At 43.1% G+C, this 24081-nt stretch overlaps 1 protein-coding gene across 1 annotated transcript in view; it reads left to right on the forward strand.

Annotated features, from left to right (window-relative positions):
• The window catches only part of LOC126474373 (uncharacterized), a 308480-nt gene that overhangs the window by 260461 nt on the left and 23938 nt on the right, over positions 1-24081 (forward strand). The window contains exon 8 of the mRNA XM_050101839.1: positions 16774-16987. Within this exon, the coding sequence (XP_049957796.1) occupies positions 16774-16987 (214 nt within the window). The remainder of the gene's footprint in view (positions 1-16773; positions 16988-24081) is intronic.

Raw genomic sequence — 24081 nt, forward strand, 5'->3', positions numbered from 1 at the left:
GTGATCACGAAGTAAATGAAGTTAAGGAATTCTGTTACCTAGGCAGCAAATTAAACACATGATGGACGGAGCCAGGAGGACAAAAAAGACACTAGCACTGGCAAAAATAACAGTATTGAAATTTGAAAAAATAAAATAAAATGGCACACGCTTGAAACAAAGATGTAGTTTCGTCGTATGTTTTTGGTGACGTTATTTGCAACAAATAATGAGTAAATCGAAATAAAAAATTAGACTATTACCTTTTTTCAGACATACCCGAGGTGTAATTCAGTCAAATTTCAGACATACCTTTTATTAATGTCCCCGCAGTGTGAGATGATGTGTTACGGAAGAACGTTGAAAGCTTGAATTACATTCACTCTCAAGCTGTACTATTACTCCGTGCACATTGTCCTATTTATAAGAATTTTTTTTAATTTTTCATTTAAAATAAGACTTGGAGACTAAGAGTTCTGTCATGGGCACACCTCATTTTGGACAGAGCAATTCTTCGGATAGGGGGCTTAATCACTTTTTTTTTAAATTAGAAAATATTGTCCAATAATCAAATAGTGTGCAGAAAGATTTACGTTGGTTGCTTCATTAGTTTTCCAAAAGATCGTAAAAATCGCTTTTTTATGGGCTGAGTAAGGAGACTGGACCCTTAATACGAAGAGAAGACATCAATTTTAATTTTTCTCTCATAAAAATCAAGCTGCGGCAACTTAAAATAGGCTACCGAGCGAGGTCGCGCAGTGTTTAACACATCGGGAGGACGTGTTAAAACCCGCGTCCGGCCACCCTGAATTAGGTTTTCCGTGATGTCCCTAAATCCCTTCAGACAAAGGCCGAGATGGTTCCTCTGAACGGGCATCGTCCACTTCCTTCGCCATCCTTCACTAAACCGATGGGAGCGATTATAACACTAACGTGAAACACACCCTCTGAGAGGATTTCGAAGATTGACCGCTCACGTGTGTCTAATGGACAAAGGTATCTGACTATAGTTTTGAATTTGGTGAAATTAACAGAAAAACCAAATGGACTTTAACCTTGAGAATTACTGAAAGAGGTAAATTCATAAGTGAATGAAAACAATGAAAGGTCGGCAGCCAAATTAGGCATATTAATTTGGAAATATATGTTTAAGAAAACTGAATATTGGTTACTGAAGTTACTTACGTATAGATTTCCCTTTGAATAGCAAACAGGATACAAACTGACACAGTACACTCTGAACTGTACATAGCAGCAGTTACCAATAACAACACTCCAGTAAATTATGGGAAGCAATTTTGTACCAAGCTCTTATTAATGACAGCTACACTCAAGAGCATTAATCAACCAAATACTGAGATGTTACTGCATGAAGTGCAGAACTAAATTGGACATGAGGGGCTTTTATCTTAACTGACGTGAAAAAAAAAACACTAATATAGATGAATAATCACAAAAACACTGTTTAAACTCTTTACATATATCAGTTTTCTTTAGCAACTAATTCCAAAAGCTAATCATTCACTTCACTTTGAGTAGTTCATAATTTACTTTGCAAGACAATAAAATACAACACTGGGCTCAATTAACTTCAGAAAAGGAACCATTCATGATAGAAATCATGAAACACACTATTTTTGAAAATGAGCATACCTTATTTGCCTTTTCATCACGTGAAGCAGGAATTAGAGACAATAATATTTACACAATCTTGCACTGTAATCTTGCAAAACTATATTTTGTAGTTAACTAAGGATACTTCAGCAAAAGTCCATCCAACTTCACTTTTGTGGTATTAACTTTAACTTTTACTACTCCTTTTAAGCTAGACAAAAAATCACTTTTAAACACTTGAATGCGAGAATTGTTCATTTAAATCACGATACTCTGTTTTAGTAGCACTTAGGTGGGGACCCTGCATAGGTTCGTGATCAGGATAGAAAATATGGTTCCGGACACGAATTAGTTTTTTGTGATTATTATTGAAACAACACACAAATTAACTGGTCCATGCCCATATACATTACTGAATGTATGAAGTTTGTGAAGCAGTGGCGAAGATTGGTAGCAAGCGACATGGCGGCTAACTGTACTCACGGCTCTTGATGTTCGAATGCTCTATAAAATCTCTTCTTGGTGTCGCATTTTCAACATATTAGAGTCATTCCTTTACGCCGAGAATACCAAATAGCCAGATCCACATCCGAGGCAAATCCTTTATGAAGCAGTTTCCAATTAGCTCCCTTAGCACCGTCAAAATGTACCGTGCTACGGCTAGGCACATACTGCCTGCCATTCACGCAAAGGAGCCGCTCAGTTCGACCGCCAAAACCACCTTTTACATCGTGCCATGGCACTTCCGTTGCGGAAGGACTTCCCTACAGCGTTTACATGTTACAAATACAAGTGGCCAAAGCATGAACCAGCTTTCAATAAACATTTTGTTTTTATTAACATGCACATATAATTTATCATTTTAACATAACCTTTTGCTTTTTCCATATATTCATTACAGATCTAATTTTCTTGCCACAGGTCAAGGAATTTAAATTACACAGAATACACACTAAACAATTACAGATACACAGTTACATAATATAAACCTACTTCTAATCAATAGAAGTGTTTCACGATGACTCCACTGTTTGGTCCCCTCTCCCAAACCAACCAACCACTACAACCACTAAACATATTCAGTGTGCAACACGATAGGTTCTTCTCGACATCAGATGGTTGGCGAAGGTCTTGGCTGTATTAGTCTGCATTTTGGCTATCGGTAAATATTACACTTCGTTAATAACTTCGTCTTCACACCCGACAGACCTGCCACGGAACCGTTTATTCACCCTAGAAAAAGAGGAAGGCGTAACTGAGTGTCATCTAAGGAGAATAACGGGAGTGTGCCACAGCTTAACCATCCAAATAATCAGCATGTGTGACTGTCCTGCGGAGAATGTGCTGACGTGAGATGCTGGAAAACCCCTCTTCGGACAGCTTCCCGAAACCTCGTCTGTAGCATAGTCATACAACGTTTCGCCCCTTACTACACTACTGGCCATTAAAATTGCTACACCACGAAGATGACGGGCTACAGACGCGAAATTTAACAGACAGGAAGAAGATGCTGTGATATGCAAATGATTAGCTTTTCAGAGCATTCACACAAGGTTAGCGCCGGTGGCGACACCTACAACGTGCTGACATGAGGAAAGTTTCCAACCAATTTCTCGTACACAAACAGCAGTTGACCGGCGTTGCCTGGTGAAACATTGTTGTAATGCCTCGTGTAAGGAGGAGAAATGCGTACCGTCACGTTTCCGACTTTGATAAAGGTCGCATTGTAGCCTATCACGATTGCGTTTTATCCTGCGACATTGCTGCTCGCGTTGGACGAGATCCAATGACTGTTAGCAGAATATGGAATCGGTGGGTTCAGGAAGGTAATACGGAACGCCGTGCTGGATCGCAACGGCCTCGTATCACTAGCATGTCGAGATGACAGGCATCTTATCCGCATAGCTGTAACGGATCGTGCAGCCACGTCACGATACCTGAGTCAACAGATGGGGACGTTTGCAAGACAACAACCATCTGCACGAACAGTTCGACGTCGTTTGTAGCAGCATGGACTATCAGCTCGGAGAGCATGGCTGCGGTTACCCTTGACGCTGCATCACAGACAGGAGCGCCTGCAATGGCGTACTCAACGACGAACCTGACAAAACTTCATTTTTTCGGATGTATCCAGGTTGTGTTTACAGCATCATGATGGTTGCATCCGTGTTTGGCGACATCGCGGTGAAAGCACATTGGAAGCGTGTATTCTTCATCGCCATACTGGCGTATCACCCCGCGTGATGGTACGGGGTGACATTGGTTACACGTCTCGGTCACCACTTGTTCGCATTGACGGCACTTTGAACAGTGGACGTTACATTTCAGATGTGTTACGACCCGTGGCTGTACCGTTCATTCGATCCCTGCGAAACCCGACATTTCAGCAGGATAATGCACGACCGCATGTTGCAGGTCCTATACTAGCCCTTCTGGATACAGAAAATGTTCGACTGCTGCTCTGGGCAGCACATGCTCCAGATCTCTCACCAATTGAATATGTCTGGTCAATGGTGGCCGTCGTCACAATACGCCAGTTACTACTCTTAATGAACTGTGGTATCGTGTTGAAGCTGCATGGGCAGCTGTACGTGTACACGCCATCCAAGCTGTGTGTGACTCAACGCCCAGGCGTAGCAAGGCCGTTATTACGGCCAGAGGTGGTTGTTCTGGGTACTGTTTTCTCTAGATCTATGCACCCAATCTGCGTGAAAATGTAATCACATATCAGTTCTAGTATAATATATTTGTCCAATGAATACCCGTTTATCATCTGCATTTCTTTTTGGTGTAACAATTTTAATGGCCAGTAGTGAATAATGTCTTAGCACCACAGTATGACATTCAGCACCAGCTTCTATGCTATGACGTTGGGTCTTGCGCTTTTTAGGCAGTAGTTGGTGCATACAGCCCCACTGCTTGTTCTGCTCCTTTGTCATGGGTCTTAGCACGCACCCATGGCAACTGGATGTGCTCACCTAGCCTACCTCGTGCAGCTTCAGTCGCTGCCGAAAGGTGGGAAGCCGACACAGTGCGGCATGGTGGGGCCTCGTTGTGCGGTGGTGGTGTAATGGTCAGCAAGAAGCTATGTAGATTGGCCTGACACAGCGTCAAGATTTCCTCCTTGGTTCGGCGGAGTTTTGGACTGGGTGTGAGCAGTCGTGGAATCCAGTGAGCTTCTACCTTTGGCATGTTCTTAATGTCGTCAAACATTAAAAATTATACCATGACTCATTTTAACTCTTTCCACTTTCGCCTCGTTTCTGATACTCTGGTTTTCAAACCCCTGGGTCTCCACTTCTCTTGCATGTCCCGGTCATCCACACAGAGATGGTGTGCCACTGCGCATTTCATCAGTCGGATTTGCCTAACCAATGAATCATGTGACGCTCCATTGTTGGTATACGCTTCCAACAACTCGGCGTGTATTGCGTTGTTCCCCTTCAAATGGAGCGAAAGTAGTAACGCACGTTACTGCTCTTTATAAACGAGCTCCGCCAGTTTTTCATGGTTCCTCTAACGACATGTGCGACACAGTGGGGCGGGGTTTGAGTGTGTACCAGGACAGCGAATGTGTACCTGCAAACCAACAAAGTGTGTCACGTAACTGCATTTTTTCGGGGTGAGAATTAGGACTTTTTGGCTATTCCTTTTATGTTTCTCTAACCACAGAATGGTCATATTCGAATGGTGCGATTTTGTTGTGTCAGTATAGGTCATTGATTAACTCTCGTATCTCTTGTGATCTCCGCAAGTTTGATGATCATTTATTTCACTAATGACTTCTTTGACAAGTTATGGTTAGTAGTGGATAGAATATTTTGCATTTGTTGTTTTTGTTACTGTCCTCAGCCCTGACGTTGGTCTTACACAACTCGCCATGCTACTTTATTCAGTGCAGTTCTTCTCATTTCTGCACAAGTTCTATTGCCTACATCGGTTTGAACCCGATTATTGTATTGAAGCCATGGTACCATTCTACAAAACGTTTACTCACCCACTTCTCCAACAGCCAATTTGATCATTCGTTTGTGCAATAAGACTTACCCTCTAGGCCTGTTTCTTTGTTAGTCTATTTGTGCTATAAAGCCTTTCTTCCACTCAGTCGGTTTGTATCTAGCACTATGTTTCTAAAACTCCTTAGCTTGCCGGTTCTGCTTATAGTCCTCGTTTAACGTCCATTTATAGCTACTTGCAGAAAAGACTTTGTAGTACTAAATGTATCCAAGTTTGTACTTTATCGGCTCCATTTGTCTAAGAGGAAGGAAGTGTTTAATATTCACACTTTGGCCCTGTGCCAAACACTTACTCCTACGCTTCTACCACGAATACAACTCGGGATCTGGCAACGGAACGTAGTTGACAACGGCAGAACAGTGCTAGGAAAAGACTGAAGGGTACAGTGCCAGTGCGAGAGGAATAAAAAAGACGGAGAAAGTGAAAGTTGGTGAGAGCCAGTGATAATGAGATATATAATCTACGACAATGACAACGAGGAAGAGAGAGATCGTAAGAGTGAGAAGAGAAGCGGCAGTGAGAGGAAATGAATGAGATAGCAGCAATAAGAGAGCTACAGGAAGACTGTGACTGTGAGGAGACATTAGTAGGACAGAACGAACGATACTGTGGCAGTGAGACAGAAGGCAGTGCTGGTTACAGAGACACAAAGATGTAATGACAATGACTTGGGCTGAGTGAATGAGTGAGAATGAGCAAGCAGGAGTGGATGAGTACGAGTGACTTACAGTGATGGAGCGAGATAGTATTCAGAGGTGAGTTGCGTGTCAAAAAGAGCGTGAATATATTCGCATGCTAAATTTTTTGGGAATTTTTTTTAAGATTGCTGAGGAAGGTAGAATGAGCCAGCTTGTGCCCAACTTTTCAGTCAGAGTCTTTTAAACAGGGTTATATTCGTATTTTTTGTTCTCCGATAGGAGCATTTTTCCACCGGTTCAGGTTCAATCACAATGACCTCTCGGGTTTCAGAAGACTCAGCGCGATAAATGCAGGACATACAGCAAAATGACATATCGATGGATAGAGTCATGGCTTGGTTGCAGAGTGTACCACTAGGGGAAGGGCGTGTTACAACATATCGACAAGTTACCCTACCCGTATTGCCACACCGAATTAATTAGCGCCGGCAGATAGGTAACCCATGAACAGTTTTCCAATGTGGACTGCTGTCCTTGCTGCCCAGGAAGAGTGAATGACAGGGACTTCAATGAATTGCAGACATGTACTAAACCTTTCTGTTCGAGCTCTGATTTCTCTTATTTTATTTTGATGATCATTCCTACATATGTAGGTTGGGCTCAAAATATTTTCGCGTTCGGAAGAGAAAGTTGGTGACAAATTTCGTGAATAGATCTCGCCGCGACGAAAAACGTCTTTGCTTTAATGACTTCCATCCCAACTCGCGTATCATATCTGCCACACTCTCTCCCCTATTACGTGATAATACAAAACGAGCTGCCCTTTTTAGCACCCTTTCGATGTCCTCCGTCAATCCCACCTGGTAAGGATCCCACAACGCGCAGCAATATTCTAACAGAGGATGAACGAGTGTAGTGTAAGCTGTCTCTTTAGTGGACTTGTTGCATCTTCTAAGTGTCCTGCCAATGAAACGCAACCTTTGGCTCGCCTTCCCCACAATATTATCTATGTGGTCTTTCCAACTGAAGTTGTTCGTAATTTTTACACCCAGGTACTTAGTTGAATTGACAGCCTTTAGAATTGTACTATTTATCGAATTCCAACGGATTTCTTTTGGAACTCATGTGGATCACCTCACACTTTTCGTTATTTAGCGTCAACTGCCACCTGACACCATACAGCAATCTTTTCGAAATCGCTTTGCAACTGATACTTGTCTTCGGATGACCTTACTAGTCGGTAAATTACAGCGTCATCTGCGAACAACCTAAGAGAACTGCTCAGATTGTCACCCAGGTCATTTATAAAGATCAGGAACAGCAGAGGTCCCAGGACGCTTCCCTGGGGAACACCTGATATCACTTCAGTTTTACTCTATTTGCCGTCTATTACTAAGAACTGCGACCTTCCTGACAGGAAATCACGAATCCAGTCGCACAACTGATACGATACCCCATAGGCCCGCAGCTTGATTAGAAGTCGCTTCTGAGGAACGGTGTCAAAAGCTTTCCGGAAATCTAGAAATACGTAATCAACTTGAGATCTCCTGTCGATAGCGGCCATTACTTCGTGTGAATAAAGAGCTAGCTGCGTCGCACAAGAACGATGTTTTCTGAAACCATGCTGATTGCGTATCAATAGATCGTTCCCTTCGAGGTGATTCATAATGTTTGAATACAGTATATGCTCCAAAACCCTACTGCAAACCGACGTCAATGATATAGGTCTGTAGTTTGATGGATTACTCCTACTACCATTCTTAAACACTGGTGTGACCTGCGCAATTTTCCAATCTGTAGGTACAGATCTATCGGTGAGCGAGCGGTTGAGTATGATTGGTAAGTAGGGAGCTATTGCATCAGCGTAATCTGAAAGGAACCTAGTCGGTATACAAACTGGACCTGAAGACTTGCCCGTATCAAGCGATTTGAGTTGCTTCGCAACCCCTAAGGTATCTACTTCATGCCTTTATTTAGCACCTGTAACGTGTGTTAGAAACTTGACAAGATACCCTAGCCACTGATTGTTTTTTGTATGTCTTGTAGTTTTAACACGGTCGGCTTCTGAAATCCCGCACGTACTTCCTAATAACCCTGCATCTTTTTAATTTCTAGCTAATAATAAAAATTTTTCTTGTATCCTCATTATTACTTGATTTGATTCGACTGCTCTTCTGTCCCATTGTTCTACTGTTGTTACTGTTTATTTTATAAAATATTTACCAAGAACTATCCATTCAGCTGATCTAAGTCATTTATGCCACAATTACAATGTTCTCGGCATGTAGATTTTGTTCCTTTTCTCTGAGCACTAATTCATTTTCCAGTTTCCTCACTGGATTCGTTTACTGCTTGCTGTATCTACAGACTAATGCGTTACTACCTTGATTCGCTTCCTTTGTCAACTACAGCCTCCCTTTCACGTCTGTTGAATTTTCTAGCTCCAAGATCGCCTCTGTATAAGTTGCAGAATACGGTAGTTATATTTAGCTAATTAATAACATTTAGAGGTGTATGTCCTTAGGTTCTTTTCGCGTTTGAGAGTGCTTTTTTATGGGACAAATAAATGCTGTACACTTACATATATGCCGATCTTTTTTTTTTTTGGTGGGGTTTAAGGGCACTCATCTACTGAGGTCATTAGCGCCCAGTCACTGTTAGAGCACATGGAATCTAGTAAAACTCAAGGGGAGGGGGGGGGGACACCAGAAAGACCTGACAAGGATGCAGATAAAATAAGTAAAAAGGTTAGATGTCTTTGGACAAGCCAGTCAAAGTTATAAAACGCAGAACACGAGCAGCTGCTCGAGCATCATCAGCTAAAATATCCGGTAAAGTAGATGGCAGGGACAGGACAACACGAGATTGACTAAAGCGGGGACACGACAATAAAACATGGCGCACTGTTAATGCCTGACCACAAGGGCACTGCGGGGCTGGGTCACCGGAGAGCAGGTAGCGGTGGCTAAACCGGCAATGCCCAATCCGCAACCTGGTCAGAAGGATCTCCTCTCGCCGAGATGGTCGGGAGGAGGTTGTCCAAGCAGTTGGGAGCGGTTTTACTGCCCGGAGCTTGTTTCCTTGGAGGGATGACCAAGCATCCCACCGCAACGGCATAAGCCTCTTACAAACATCCCCACGAACGTCAGATGACGGGACACAATGGGAGGCTGGCCGAGGCAGGAGGACTGCAGCCTTGGCTGCAGCATCCGCAGCCTCATTCCCAGGCACTCCTACATGTCCGGGAACCCACAGAAAGCTGACAGGAGAACCATTATCAGCGAAAGAATGGAGGGACTGCTGTATCCGTTGAACCAAGGGATGGACCGGATAGGGAGCTCCAAGGCTCTGAAGAGCACTGAGTGAGTCAGAGCAGAGTACATACGATGAATGGCGGTGGCGGCGGGCATACTGAACGGCCTGATGGAGAGCAAAAATCTCGGCCGTAAAGCTGGAACATTGGTCGAGGAGCCGGTATTTAAAGGTGGCGGCCCCGACGACAAAGGCACAGCCGACACCATCGTCAGTTTTGGAGCAATCGGTGTAAATAAAGGTGTGACCGGCAAGTCGAGCGCGAAGTTCGACAAACCGTGAGCAATACACTGCAGCCGGAGTACCCTCCTTCGGGAGTGAGCTGAGGTCGAGATAAATATGAACCGGAGCCTGGAGCCAAGGTGGTGTCGGGCTCTCGCCCTCTCTGAAGGTGGTAGGGAGGGCAAAATCCAACTGTCGTAGCAGGCGACGGAAGCGGACTCCGGGGGGTAGCAGGGCAGACACATACAACCCGTACTGACGGTCGAGAGAATCAGCGAAGGAGGACTGGTAAGAGGGGTGGTCGGGCATAGACAACAGCCGTCAGGCACACCGACACAGCAGTACGTCGCGCCGGTAGGTCAATGGTAATTCGGCAGCTTCAGCATAAAGACTCTCGACAGGACTAGTGTAGAAGGCTCCGGTTGCAAGACGTAACCCCCTATGGTGGATGGAGTTGAGACGGCGTAAGAGGGATGGCCGAGCAGACGAGTAGACGAAGCTCCCATAATCCAGCTTCGATCGGACTATGGACCGATACAAGCGAAGCAGGACAGTGCGATCCGCTCCCCAAGATGAACCACTAAGAACTCTGAGGACATTAAGGGAACGTGTGCAACGGGCCGCCAAATAAGAGACATGCGGAGACCAACACAGTTTCCGGTCCAACGTGAGCCCTAGAAACTTAGTGGTTTCCACGAATGGGAGAACAACGGGACCGAGATGTAAGGATGGCGGAAGGAACACTTTATATCGCCAAAAGTTGATACAAACCGTCTTCTCTTCAGAGAACCGGAAGCCATTTGCCACGCTCCATGAGTATAGGCTGTCTAGACAACGCTGAAGGCAGCGCACCAGGAGGCATGTCCTCTGGGCACTGCAGTAGATCGCGAAGTCATCGACAAAGAGAGCCTGAGACGTTAAGTGGAATGCAATCCATAATTGGATTGATCGCGATGGCAAAACGGGCGACGCTCAAGACGGAGCCCTGAGGCACTCCGTTCTCCATATATGCCGATGTATGTGCTAAGAATCGTCAGGTGCGTTTCTGTGGTGTTTCAGCAGATATTTGCAGTTCTATTTTAGCGACGTGTTGCTGGAATCAGCCCAGACAACTATTGCTCATGACATCTTTTCGTTTGACGTCTAGCGTCAACGGGAAGCTTAGGTTATTTGCCGTTACAAACAAAAAAATTTTTCGAAAGCGAAATTTTGTGTTCCTTTTCGATATTACGGTCCGAATTTATTCTACTCTGTGATATTTTATCAATATTTATGTATGAGCAGTAAAACACGAAGAACAGTCGGTATTCCAGCACTAGTGGCTGCCCAGCTTGACCCGTCCCGTGCGCTATTCTGCCCCACGCCGTCTGCTACGCCACGCAGCAGCGCTATTCAGTCGTTGGAGTACTCAGGAGCATTTCTAGTCAGCAGAGAGAATGTCTGTTGGTCTTCGGCAGTATATGGAAATGCAGAGGCAACATTTTTCAGATTGCTATAAACATTGTCATGTACCACGCAGGAAACGGAGTGTGTCAGAAACTTATCTGGAACGAAGGCCGCAACAGTTAAAATCGATACGTCCTTTCAGGTTGGTTGGTTGGTTGGTTGGTTGTTTCGGGGAAGGAGACCAGACAGCGAGGTCATCGGTCTCATCGGATTAGGGAAGGACGGGGAAGGAAGTCGGCCGTGCCCTTTGAAAGGAACCATCCCGGCATTTGCCTGGAGCGATTTAGGAAAATCACGGAAAACCTAAATCAGTATGGCCGGACGCGGGATTGAACCGTCGTCCTCCCGAATGCGAGTCCAGTGTCTAACCACTGCGCCACCTCGCTCGGTGTGCCCTTTCAGGGTAAAAATGCTTTGGTTAGTGTAAAATCTTTCATTTCCGCATGTGTCTACGGGCATTTAACTATCTGCACTTTATCAAGGTATCTTGTAGAACACAGTGGCCATTAGGCGTGTAAGAATTCTGAACACATGCAGGGTCGAACCACGTGTCGATAAACTCAGAGCCTGTCTTTATGAATTCAAAGATCTTTTCCAGATACCAAACTACTAATACAAATTGCGTTACATCACTGTTTTTCGTTGTTTCAGTGGCCGTGGCGGAGAAACTATCAATAACACTACAATAACCAATGACAATAAATACCAAGTCTATCCCGTGTCAGCTCAATCCATAAGACAAACAGTAATGTGTTGGACGCTGTTGCTTTTACAAGAAAACATGTGACTCATTGTTCATGTAGCATCCTGTTAGATGTGTTTGATCATAAAGAAATAAATCATAGACAATAATTGTTAATTTAATATTTTCCATACGCAATAGTTTCACTTAGTTCAAACATTGTTTCCTTCATAATCTAATTCTTCATTAAGATGAACACCTTGTATTGTTCGTTCTCATTTGTTTCTTAATATACAAATTTCTCATCGAAGTAATAAATTTTAGAAATAATGAGAACAGAATTATTAATTTTTTATTGATTATAAATAATTGGTAGGGTTAGCAGTAAAATATTATATTTTATAATACAGCTTCTGTGTAGTAGTACATGGCTATTTGTAAATGCAATTCACAATATATCATTATTCCGGATTAATTACAAAACTATTCTTTTGATTAAATAATGACTTGAAAGCCAACAGCAGAATGCCAACCGGGTTGGGAGTTACAGCAAAAACGACAGGGATACGAAAGATTAAACCCGCTCACTAAAATTGGCTTACTCTCATAAAGTAACACGAAAATGGTTGGAAAACTTAACGATTCATTCTACGGACTGAACACACTCAGCAGTGTGACGCACCGTCACTTCCCGTGACACTTCGGCGTCAGTCTGATGATAGAGACTGCGCATTCACCTTTCCTCACCTAGCTAGACCTGTGGATGAAATGTTGTACGTGGATTACAAACGTCAATATCATGGTCACACGATATTGTATCAAAATCGGTAACTGGTTTAGGTTTTGCAGTCACCATCAGGTCTAAAAATTGACAGAAGGCGAAGCCGAAATCGGTTATCAGTTTGAATGAAGTCGTATGAGACGAACACATTGACATTTATAATTTAATGTGAAACAAAGCTCACCGGTCTTCTCCGCAGGTCAGAATTACCTCTTCCTGCAAAATATTTTACTTGTCGCTGGCTTCGAAGCAGCTATCCCAGCAGTGGGAACAGTTTGTTTACAGTTTTCTGCCATTAGTCTTTCGACTGCTTTGATGCAATTTGCCACGATTTCATGTCTCGCGCAAATCTCTTCATCTCAGAGTATGTAGCAGCTATAGCCAACGTCCACAAGTATTTGTTGAATGTATTCCAGTCTCTGTCTCCCCCAACAACGTTTCCCTCTAATACCGCAGAAGTTATTCAAGATGCCTTAGGGAGTTTTTTTATCCCCTTTACCTCCTCCTAAGGTGTTCCACATATTAATATTTTCGTCGAGTGGTAGAATAGCATACCGTATAATACTATTTAATTTCCAGCATATTTCGAACGTTTGGTTGCTCTTCCTTTCTGTTTTTACCATTGTCAATGATTTATTGCCCAACATATATATTCTCACAATTTTTTAACAAATTAAATCATGTATTTGATACGAGTAGACTTGTCGTGAGGAATGCTTTCTGTGCCTGCACTAGTATGCTTCTTATGGCCTTCCTGCTTCATCCAGCGTATACAGTATTATACGACCTAAAACATTAGAGCCAGAATAACTTTTGTTAAGAAACTACTTGCTTGGAAATACACTAGTCAATTTTAAATTTGTTGAGGGCCAGTGTTCGTAAGGCGTTACTCTTTTATCACTCTCCAGAGAATATAATGGACCGAACTATAAAAGGCTCTATTAATTGTGCCATTGATAATTTTCCCTGCTAATTGGACAGTTCAATCTGCACAGTACTGCAGTCTTAATGAAGCACTTACATTGTTCGGTCGCGCTATAGCTACAGTTAACCATTCTGCATTATGATTCACAATGTTTCATTCCTTCACTGATAGACTTGTTATGTGAGATGAGTATGAAGACACTTTTGAAAATGCGCACCACACAGATATCTTATCTAAACCATTTTGCAATTCATTTTGGTCATCTGATGACTTTACAAGACGGTAAATGACAGCATCATCTTCAAATAATCTAAGAGGGCTACTGAGATTGTCTCCTACGTCGTTAATATAGATCAGGAACAATAGAGGGCCTATAACACTTCCTTTGGGAAAGCCGGATGTTTTACTTGATGACTTTCCGTCTATTACTACGAACTGAAATCTTTCTGACAGGAAATCAGGAATCCAGTCACACAACTGAGGCGGTACTCCATAGGCACACAGTTCGGTCAGAAGGTGCTTGTCAGGAATTGTGTCTAAAGCCTCCTGAAAATCTAAAAATGTGGATTCAATTTGACATCCCCTGTTGATAGCACTATTACTTCATCAGTATAAAGAGCTAGTTGTGTTACGCAAGAACGATTTTTTCTGAATCCGTGCTGACTGTTTCAGTAAATCGTTTTCTTCGAGGTACTTGATAATGTTCGAATACAGTATATGTTCCAAAACCCTACTGTAAATCGACGTTAGCGATATGGGCCTGTAATTCAGCGGGTTACTCCTATTCCCTTTTTGGGTGTTGGTGCGACTTGAGCAACTTTTCAGGCATTAGGTACGGAACTTTCTGTGAGCGAGCGGTTGTATATAATTGCTAAATATGGAGCTATTGCATCTTCATACTCTGAAAGGAACCTGACTGGTATACCATCTGGACCGGAAGACTTGCCTTTATTAAGTGATTTAAGCTGCATTGTTACACCGAGGATATCTACTATGTTTCTCATGCCTAGAAAGTCTAATAAAGTTTCAAGAGCCAGCTTTAAATGATGACTCTAGGAATGTACAACTCCTCACAAGTGGCTCACATAGGGATCATGAGGACCAGATTATAATAATTACAGCACTCACAAAGGCATTCAAACCATCCTCCTTCCAACGCTCCATACCTGAATGGAACGGGAAGAAAACCTAATAACTGGTGCAATGGGACGTACCCTCTGCCTTGCACTTTAGGTGTTTTGTCGAGTATAGATGTTGTTCTTGACTGAAATTCGGGGATATTTACTTCTTCTTTGCTGAAGGAGTTTCGGAAAACCGTGATTAATAACTGTCCTGTGGTGACACTGCCGTCACTGACTTCACCGTTGTTACCGGGCAGTGAAGGTGTTGACTGCGCCTTGCCGCTGGTGTGCTTTATGTATGACCAGAATCTCTTTGAGTTCTTTGGGTTTTCTGCCAGATTCCGAGACAGAGTTTCGTTTAAAAGGAGCTTTCTTACAGAACAATCGTGTGAACCATCCCAGAATCCGAAAACATCAATCTTGTGAAACACAATTCACAGTTTTCTCACATGACATACTGACAGCTTTGAATCAAGGCAGTCTGGTAGATGCCATACTTGACTCAGTACCACAGTTACGCTTATTGTCCAAAGTGTGATAATATGGGGTACCAACCGAGATTTGTGATGGGTTGAGAACTTCTTGATATGGAGGACGCAGCAGGCTATCTTGGATGGAGAGTCTCAGGGAAGTGTGTTGGGACCCTTGGTATTCACGTTCTATATTAAAGATCTTGCGAACCATATTAATAGTAACATATTGTAGATGATGCAGTTATCTATAACGAAGTACTGTCTGAAAAAGCTGCATAAATATTCAATCAGATCTTGAGAAGATTTCAGTGTGGTGCAAAAAATAGTAGCTTGCTTTAAATGTTCAGAAATGTAAAACTGCGCACTTCACTTCACAAAACGAAAAAACATAATATCCTATGACTATATATCAAAGAGTCAAAGCTGGAATTGGCAAACTCATACAAATACCTACGTTTAACACTTTGTAGAGATATGAAATGGAATGATAGTCTCAGTCGTATGTAAAACAGATGGTACTTCGGTTTGTTGGTAGAATACTGGAGAAGTGCAGACAGCCTATAAAAGAGATTACTTACAAATCACTCGTGCGTCCGATTCTGGAATATTGCACAAGCGTGTAGGACCGTACCAGGTAAGACTAGCAGAGGGTGTTGAACGTACACACAGAAGGGCAAGCACGAATAGTCACACGTTTGTTTGACCCGTGGGAGAGTGTCACAGAGATGCTAAAGGAACTGAACTGGCAAAATCTTGTAGACAGACTTAAACTATGCCTAGAAAGTCTAATAAAGTTTCAAGAGCCAGCTTTAAATGATGACTCTAGGAATGTACAACTCCTCACAAGTGGCTCACATAGGGATCATGAGGACCAGATTATAATAATTACAGCACTCACAAAGGCATTCAAACCATCCTCCTTCCAACGCTCCATACCTGAATGGAACGGGAAGAAAACCTAATAACTGGTGCAATGGGACGTACCCTCTGCCTTGCACTTTAGGTGTTTTGTCGAGTATAGATGTAGATACAGAATATTGGGAGCCATAACAGACAGGACTGCCAAGGGATACTGAACACATACGAGTACAAAGAAGGGCAGCACGTAGGGGCAATGGTTTGTTTCGCCAACGAGAGAACGTCGAGGAGATACTGAAAAAACTTAGTTGGTAGAAGTGTGGAGATAGAATAAAGTCTCCTACGAAAGCTTATGTAAATGTTTCAAAAAGCGGGTATAAATGAGGAAAGTAGGAATGTATTAAAGCCTCTTTTGAATTATCCAGTAGTGACTGAATACAATATTATGTTAGTTACAGTTCGAGGTATTTAATCAATCATTTCCGCTCTCCATATGCGAATGGAATTGGACAAGACGTGATTGGCGGTACAATAGGAAGTATCCTCTGCCATGCATATCATACTGGTTTGCAGATTATAGATGTGAATGTAGTATGGTGGCGAGTAAATGATTTTATGTGCAGAAGCACGTACTCTCTCTACACTGGAACTGGAATTTCAATTGTGTACGTATACGCCGTAGTTGAGAATGCTGTGTTGTTGCAGGAGCTGGAGGCGACGTCCGGGGAGGACGGGGGCGCGACGCTGCGCGGCCTCCTGGAGGCGGCGGGGGCGGCGTGGCTGAGCCCGGCCGCCAGCCGGGTGACGTCAGACGAGGAGGCGGGCCGTCGACTAGCGCCTGTGGCCGCCTACAGCAGCGTCGACGGCGAGGGCGACGTGCAGCTGGTGCTCACCGCGGACGTCTCGCTGCCCCCGGAAGGTCAGCTCCTGCAGTACACGCTCTCAGAAGATAGTTGGCTGGGTTAGAACGATATCAAGGAAAATCTGACTCTAGAAAGGAAAGCGTCGATACCGAGGTCGCTAGAGACTGACCATTTTATAAGAACGGCGATGGAACTTTCTTGAATTCAGGGGATCTCATGTAAACCTAAATCACTGTCGCCAATGACTTGACTACTACTCCATCCGAATGAGATGGTTGCTTCAATCGCAACCCGCCTAACTCGATAGCTGCGAGAGTGGGAATACACAAGTACAAGAAGCTGATCGTCCAGAAGGGTAATAACACTGTATATGGAGGACGAGAGGATGAGGTTATGAGTAAGACACCACGTCGTAGCTGATACTGAATATCATGTGTTAACAGTTACACTGCCTCATCAATGATGACACTTCTCCACATTTTGATCCTCCAATGGAGATACTCTTGATTTAATACCACATAACGTGTTCTGTTACAAGTCGTTAGAAGTCACAATCTTGTGTCTACATTTTCTTTATGACATGGCGCGTAAATTTTTCTGTACAGTCTGGTCACAGGAGAAAGGCGAGACCTATTGTTCTACGCCGTTTCACAACGCTATCATACTTCAAGTTAAGCGACTACGACTGATGCGTTTCATACGTCATTGAGAGTGTCAGGTGAATGCAGCATTTTAAGATTAACTGACGTACTCAGACTCACCAAGGATATTAAGATATGGTAGGCTCTGTAAATCCAGTGCAGTACAATGATCCTTGCCTCGCAGCCCTACAATTACAGTTATATGAAACCAGTTTCTTTGAGTTATATTTTTGTGCATAATCGACAAATGGCCTTGTACTCCGTCGTCAGATCTGCTACAGATCACCTCTTATCCTGCTTTACAGAGCGAGAACGATCCCACCTCCGCATTCCGTGATAAGGTGTGGGCGACCAACACTTTTTCTCCTACTTGTGGTCACACCATTCTTCAACCACTTTCCATACAACAGAAACAGGCGAAGAGTCTGTCAGAAATGCCCTTTCCATGATGCTCGCACCCAGACGATGGGCCATTACAATCTGTTCTTTGTGGAAGTCACTAATGTCGGTGGATTTCCTCATTCACTACCAGTATCGTTGCTAGAATGATTCCCCAATCGTCTGTGCTCCACTTATACACTATCCTCACCGCATCACGATTCCGCATGGCTACCATGTAGCATTTAATCTCGTAAATCTTGTCTCCTGAGAGACTTTTAATGGAGCTGCTGAACATACGTCGTTTTCCTCACACGGGATACACACAAAAAAACACATATACTAAATGTTTTGTCTGGACAATTGATATTTACTGTGCAGATATGAATTGCAGCATTGTGACTATGATGTTATGCAGCCGTGTATGACATATACTGGTATTTTTCCCAGTTGCCCTCGATAATGACCCAAAAGCCGAAATCGTTACAGTGGGAATATCTAAAAAAATGTATATATAGGGTAAATTGCGACAGTGTTATCACTTTAAAACTTCATTATGATTGTGATGTGCAATAGAGGAAATATAATTCTCAATTGGGATTGGCACTTCCTTTGGCCCAACTCGCGAGTCTTCAATGCGCCGGAGCTGAAAAAGCCCACTCTGACCCTTGGAGTACAGAATGAGAAGTACAAAAAGAACGTTCTTGGCGTATTCGGTGTCCCACTTCGCACATGCGAAAATACGGCCCTGTAAGGCTGTGTAGCGCCTCATTGCGAGATTACCACTACGCTCGTTAGTGAGTCTTTCTGGAGACTAAAGTTCACAGCCAGTGCTGCTGCGCATGTCATTTACTGCTATGAAATTGTGATAGATTCCACGTTTTCGTAAACATAATTGTCTAAAGCAGCTTGACGCATAGTTACGAGCGCCCAGCTGTCACCTGTCGCCCAAATATTATGAAATTATTCACCAGTCTGAATTGCTAATTACATTGCTCAACGGACCACAGGGCACCTGTGCCCACTTCTCGTAACAGGCATTAAGTGAGGTGAGGTTGTAGTGACATAACTCAAGTCTCACCCAAAAATGTCCTTCGTCTCCTTTAGTGATCCAGGTGTGTTTCATAACTCTGCTGTGGAATCAGAACAGTACCTGCAGAGAGCACACACACTTATAAGCGGTGCTAGCCAGTTTATAATTTAAACCGTCGTCCGCAACAACGTGAGGAATGAGAAATGTAGATTATGAATACACTAAGCAGGTTCAGAAGGATGTAGGCTGCAGTAGGTACTGGGAGATGAAGCAGCTTGCACAGGATAGAGTAGCATGGAAAGCTGCATCAAACCAGTCTCAGGACTGAAGACCACAACAACAACAACAACTTACATAATATTCAAACATGAACTACAGCTATCAGGAGAGTATCTTGTGTACAGTACACGGGACGAACGATCATCTTTACTCTGAAACAGGCTATGAGTAGACACATTGTCGCTCAGCTCATATCGATCTTAGGCAATGGCAGATTTTGCGTGTTATTGAAGTTGTACAAGTGCTTTTTTTCTCTACTTTCCTATTTATACTCCTCATTATGAAAAGTACCCCCTGGTCATTAATATCGTTTGGCTATTAAAAGTATGAGTGTCCCTATGGATTAGACATGAGTATTTGAGCCAGCAAAAATATGTCGTTTGATAAATATTTGGATATCAGAATCATGGTGCAGTTACTCTTTTCTTAAGTATAAAAATCATTCCCAGAGGTACGGCTTACTAATTTCCAGAAAAAATTGAGACCCAATCGACAATCGAATGAATGCATATTTTCAGCCATAGAGTCATTATCTAGCATATGGTTTCAGCCTCTCACTAGGATCCTCATGAAGATGTTTTGCAGTAATAAGTGACAGATAAACGCAAAAAAGTAGGAAGTACAGCCAATCGTACTATGTGGCCTAGAGTTGTGTAACAGAACGGAAACAGAGTACGCTCCAAGTATCACGTCCCTCTTCTGTGAATAACAGAATGACGTAGCCTCCGCCATTTCCAGAATTCGCATAAGCGAGAAAGACACTGCATAACAAGCACATAATGATTTCGGTGGTCAATCGTCTCCTGACGATCACGTAGCGCTAAACTTGGAAAGCTAGAGTTCCGGTGATATGGCGTAAAGAGCTAGTCAATTTTATACAAGGAAGCTGCCATGGAAAACTTCGGTGGCATCTACCTTTAGATTTTACATGGTTTTCTCGAATGAATTACTATGAATGGTAGAATTATTTCTTTTATTTAGACGGACTATATCAGACTAAGTGAAACATTACCCGATAGATTCCGAATGGACCAGAGTTCTCGCTTTCAGGCATATAGAGCCATGAGAGCTGCACTGCACTATATTATCCCAAGCACAATCTTGACATTGTCTTACGAGAAGAGATTAAACTAACTGCCTTCCGACGTCATCAATAGCTGAATCAAATACTTACCGGGAACTAATTAACGACGTGGGATTGGTAGCGAGTGCTTTTCACTTTTTTGTTCTCATCGCAGATGACCTGTGGAGGAAGGTTATGGTTTAGCGCCCTGACAACCTTCGAAATCAATTTGTATTCCTACTCTCCCAAATACGAATCCATTTTCTAATGCCATTCGTTTAATATGGATAGGACTGCTCGCATGTCAACCGATCACTGAAACATATCCTACCCGCAATTTTATCGATTTCAGTAACGTGCAACACTATTGCAATTCAAGAGTTGTTGCAGCAAAGACTAGACTGATCTATACTATACGATGCTACGGTCGCAGGTTCGAATCCTGCCTCGGGCGTGCATGTGTGTGATGTCCTTAGGTTAGTTAGGTTTAAGTATTTCTAAGTTCTAGGGGACCGATGACCACAGATGTTAAGTCCCATAGTGCTCAGAGCCATTTGAACCATTTATATTAGACGAAACTATGTATTTGTGCATTCTTTTAGAGACTCACTCAGATCATGAAACCATATGCAAATTCTTGTTACACCTGAGACACATGCACCTCCTTCCAATAATCAAGAAAGGCTTCATCAGTCTCATATCAAACAGTTGAATATTATATGCGGAGATAGGAAATCACGGGAACAATTGAAATACCGCATCACTTCACTGCAATTTGCATTTATTGTAACACTTGATAACAGACCAAGAAAATGTCGCGTGTTACACTTGGCAGATAATAGCACTAGAACAATAATAAACACCTGATTCAGTTTTCTGCACTTTAACCAAAGTTCAACAGGCGAACACAATTTAAGTTCTCCCATAAATATAAATATGCGCGTAGGTGCGTTAAAGAATTGGTTATGGAACATCACTTATAACATCAAGGCAGGCACACTCCATTTAAAGGGAAAATAATTAGCAAGTTTACACATTGACTAGAACATTAAGGTGAATAACAGGAAAGTGCACCTCCCACAACGATTAAAACTCGTGGAACAACACTAAATTGGAGATTGACAAATCTATACTCAAAGGAGCCGCACTCCATCAAACACCCGAAAAAATGGCAACTTAATTACCTAGAGTAACAGAATTAAGAATAGCATGCTTACAGATTGACTAGAATAAAGGAATAAATAACATACGGCTTCTGACGGCCGACAAACTGTGTTGCGCTATTGAGCAGTGATTAAGCTAGCCAAAATATACGCTAACCAGGTTAGCGGCGTATTTGAAGACAAGCGTCGAGCAAGACACCTGGTCAGAAGGCAATTGAACCAGTACTAATTTACAACTAACTCCAGCATTGAAATCAACTGATGACAGGTTGACCATTACCGATGTGGCGTACTATGGACAGTCAATAGACTGAACACTTCACTAAAACCTAATTATTACGCTGAGGGGCGAAACGCCCAGCCCAGAGCATGTTTAGGGCAAACACCTAGTTTGAGAACAAAACAACCATGAAACAACAGGATGTTGTTGCAGCTTGCAGTACAAATCCCAGAGCCCCAATATAGACTTAATCCAAGGCAGGACTAAAGCACACTAGTTTCTCGCTCAATTAAAGTTTCCAAAACAATCAAAAGTAAGAATGATTCCCTTACACAGCAGGTGTGCCAACACTTCCCGCCCATACCACAGAATCAACTAGCGCAACATAAATCATTGGCACATATCAGATACTATTTTAAAACAGCATACTTAACTACCTTTGTGTACCACAAGCCGTAATTACTGAACAGGTTAGGCTCTGTTATTGATATCACGCGAATGAGGTAGCAAATTAAGGTCTACAGTTTTACTTTGACATTTAACACGTGTCATGATGAGAAAAGAAAGAATCCAGCTAATCAATTGAAAGTCACTACTTGGATTCAGTGCCGGCCGCAGTGGTGTCGCGGTTCTAGGCGCGCAGTCCGGAACCGCGCGACTGCTACGGTCGCAGGTTCGAATCCTGCCTCGGGCATGGATGTGTGTGATGTCCTTAGGTTAGCTAGGTTTAAGTAGTTCTAAGTTCTAAGGGACTGATGACCACAGCTGCTAAGTCCCATAGTGCTCAGAGCCATTTGAACCATTTTTGGATTCAGTATTTGATGATGCGTTTAAAATCAAGAGACAAAGGTGAGAGTCAAGTTTATACTCGCAAGCAGCACACGCAGAAAACGAGCGTACGGTGAACATTAAATGAACTGCTCCTTGTTCAATCATTTACATACCGGCGAAACAATCTTCGCCGAATTACCGCAGACGCCGGAAAACCCAGTTGCTTGCAAATGACGGAAATAATGGTCAAAAAGTCTTACGTTAAGTCCGATGACATCGGTAGGACAGGAGTTTCAATGGACAACCAGGGCTCACCCCCTTGGATCCACCTGCGACCAAGACAGTAACACTGGCTGCTATCATGGCTTTAACAATGCCTCCCACCTGACACGAGTCACGCCAAACCATCAACAAAACGGCGTGGCCTCCTGTACGCTCCCAGACGTCCGCAATCAGAGTTCCTCCTCCCGGCCGACGCTCCCCCACAAACCTGGGAGGCAGCCGGCCGCAGCAACGCCACAGCGCCCTCTGGCTAGGGTAAGAAAACAGCAGAGCGCGAAGCGGGAATTTCAAAAGGAACGTGCTACAGACGAGGAGGAAACGCAGAGAACCAACCGTGACATTTCGTAACGGTTCAACACCGAAAACATTTGTTGACACCTTCTCGAAAATATTCTCTTTACATTGTTTACAATTCTGCTTTGTCTCTAAAGATTTAGTTACTTGACCTAAATATGCTTCTTGAAAGAGTCGTCCAGGAAAGCTCCATCGATAAACACTGCTGGTCTTAGCAATCCAGAACAAACCTGGAGATGGATACCTTTGCTTTTGGGACGTGAGATAAATCTCGTATAACCAGATCTAAAGTGTACACTTGAGGTTTCATAGTGGGAGATGACATAGCGTAGGCCTATCTCTGGACACTTCTGAATTGTATCGGGAGGTTGTCAACCTCCAACGCTACGGTCACCAATAGCAGGCACTTTCCTACGTTGTTCGCTTGTGAGTGACGTGCTGTATCATTTGTGACTGTCATAAATACAACTTTGGCAGTTATGTGATGCACAGAGTTAACTTGAATATCTGTTAAAAGATCTGTAGACACTGAACGTAATGATATGGAGCTAGATGTTGTACGAATATACATCGATTTTAGTTCTTCATGAGATTGAGATTCTCTTGGAACATCTTACGGACGGTTCCCAAAAGTGCATTGAATGTCTTGATAAATGCAGCAGGATTTCTGCCTGAATACTAAATTCATTGGCAGCAGTAGGAAAAATGGTTTAGTTGGATGTTGTCCAAGGACAGAACTGAAGAATTCTTAGAGTTAAATGCAGCCTATCAAAGTCCCTTGCAACAACTCCAGTCTGGCTGGACACCGATTCGAATTCGTACTGGGGTTGGATGAGAGACACGCGTACACCATTCCACAATGCTTCAACTCCATGCCAGGCTACATCGGCCATAGCTGATGGCGAATGGTGGCGTGACAGTCTCTTGGGAAGCCGTGACCAGGTGTTTTCAGTGGGTGAGACATCTGAAACATGTGCTAACCAAGATAACAGACGAACAACATCTGTGTCGAGGTAGGCCACGTGG

Source organism: Schistocerca serialis, chromosome 4 (assembly GCF_023864345.2).
Source record: "Schistocerca serialis cubense isolate TAMUIC-IGC-003099 chromosome 4, iqSchSeri2.2, whole genome shotgun sequence".
In the NCBI taxonomy this organism is placed as follows: domain Eukaryota; kingdom Metazoa; phylum Arthropoda; class Insecta; order Orthoptera; family Acrididae; genus Schistocerca; species Schistocerca serialis.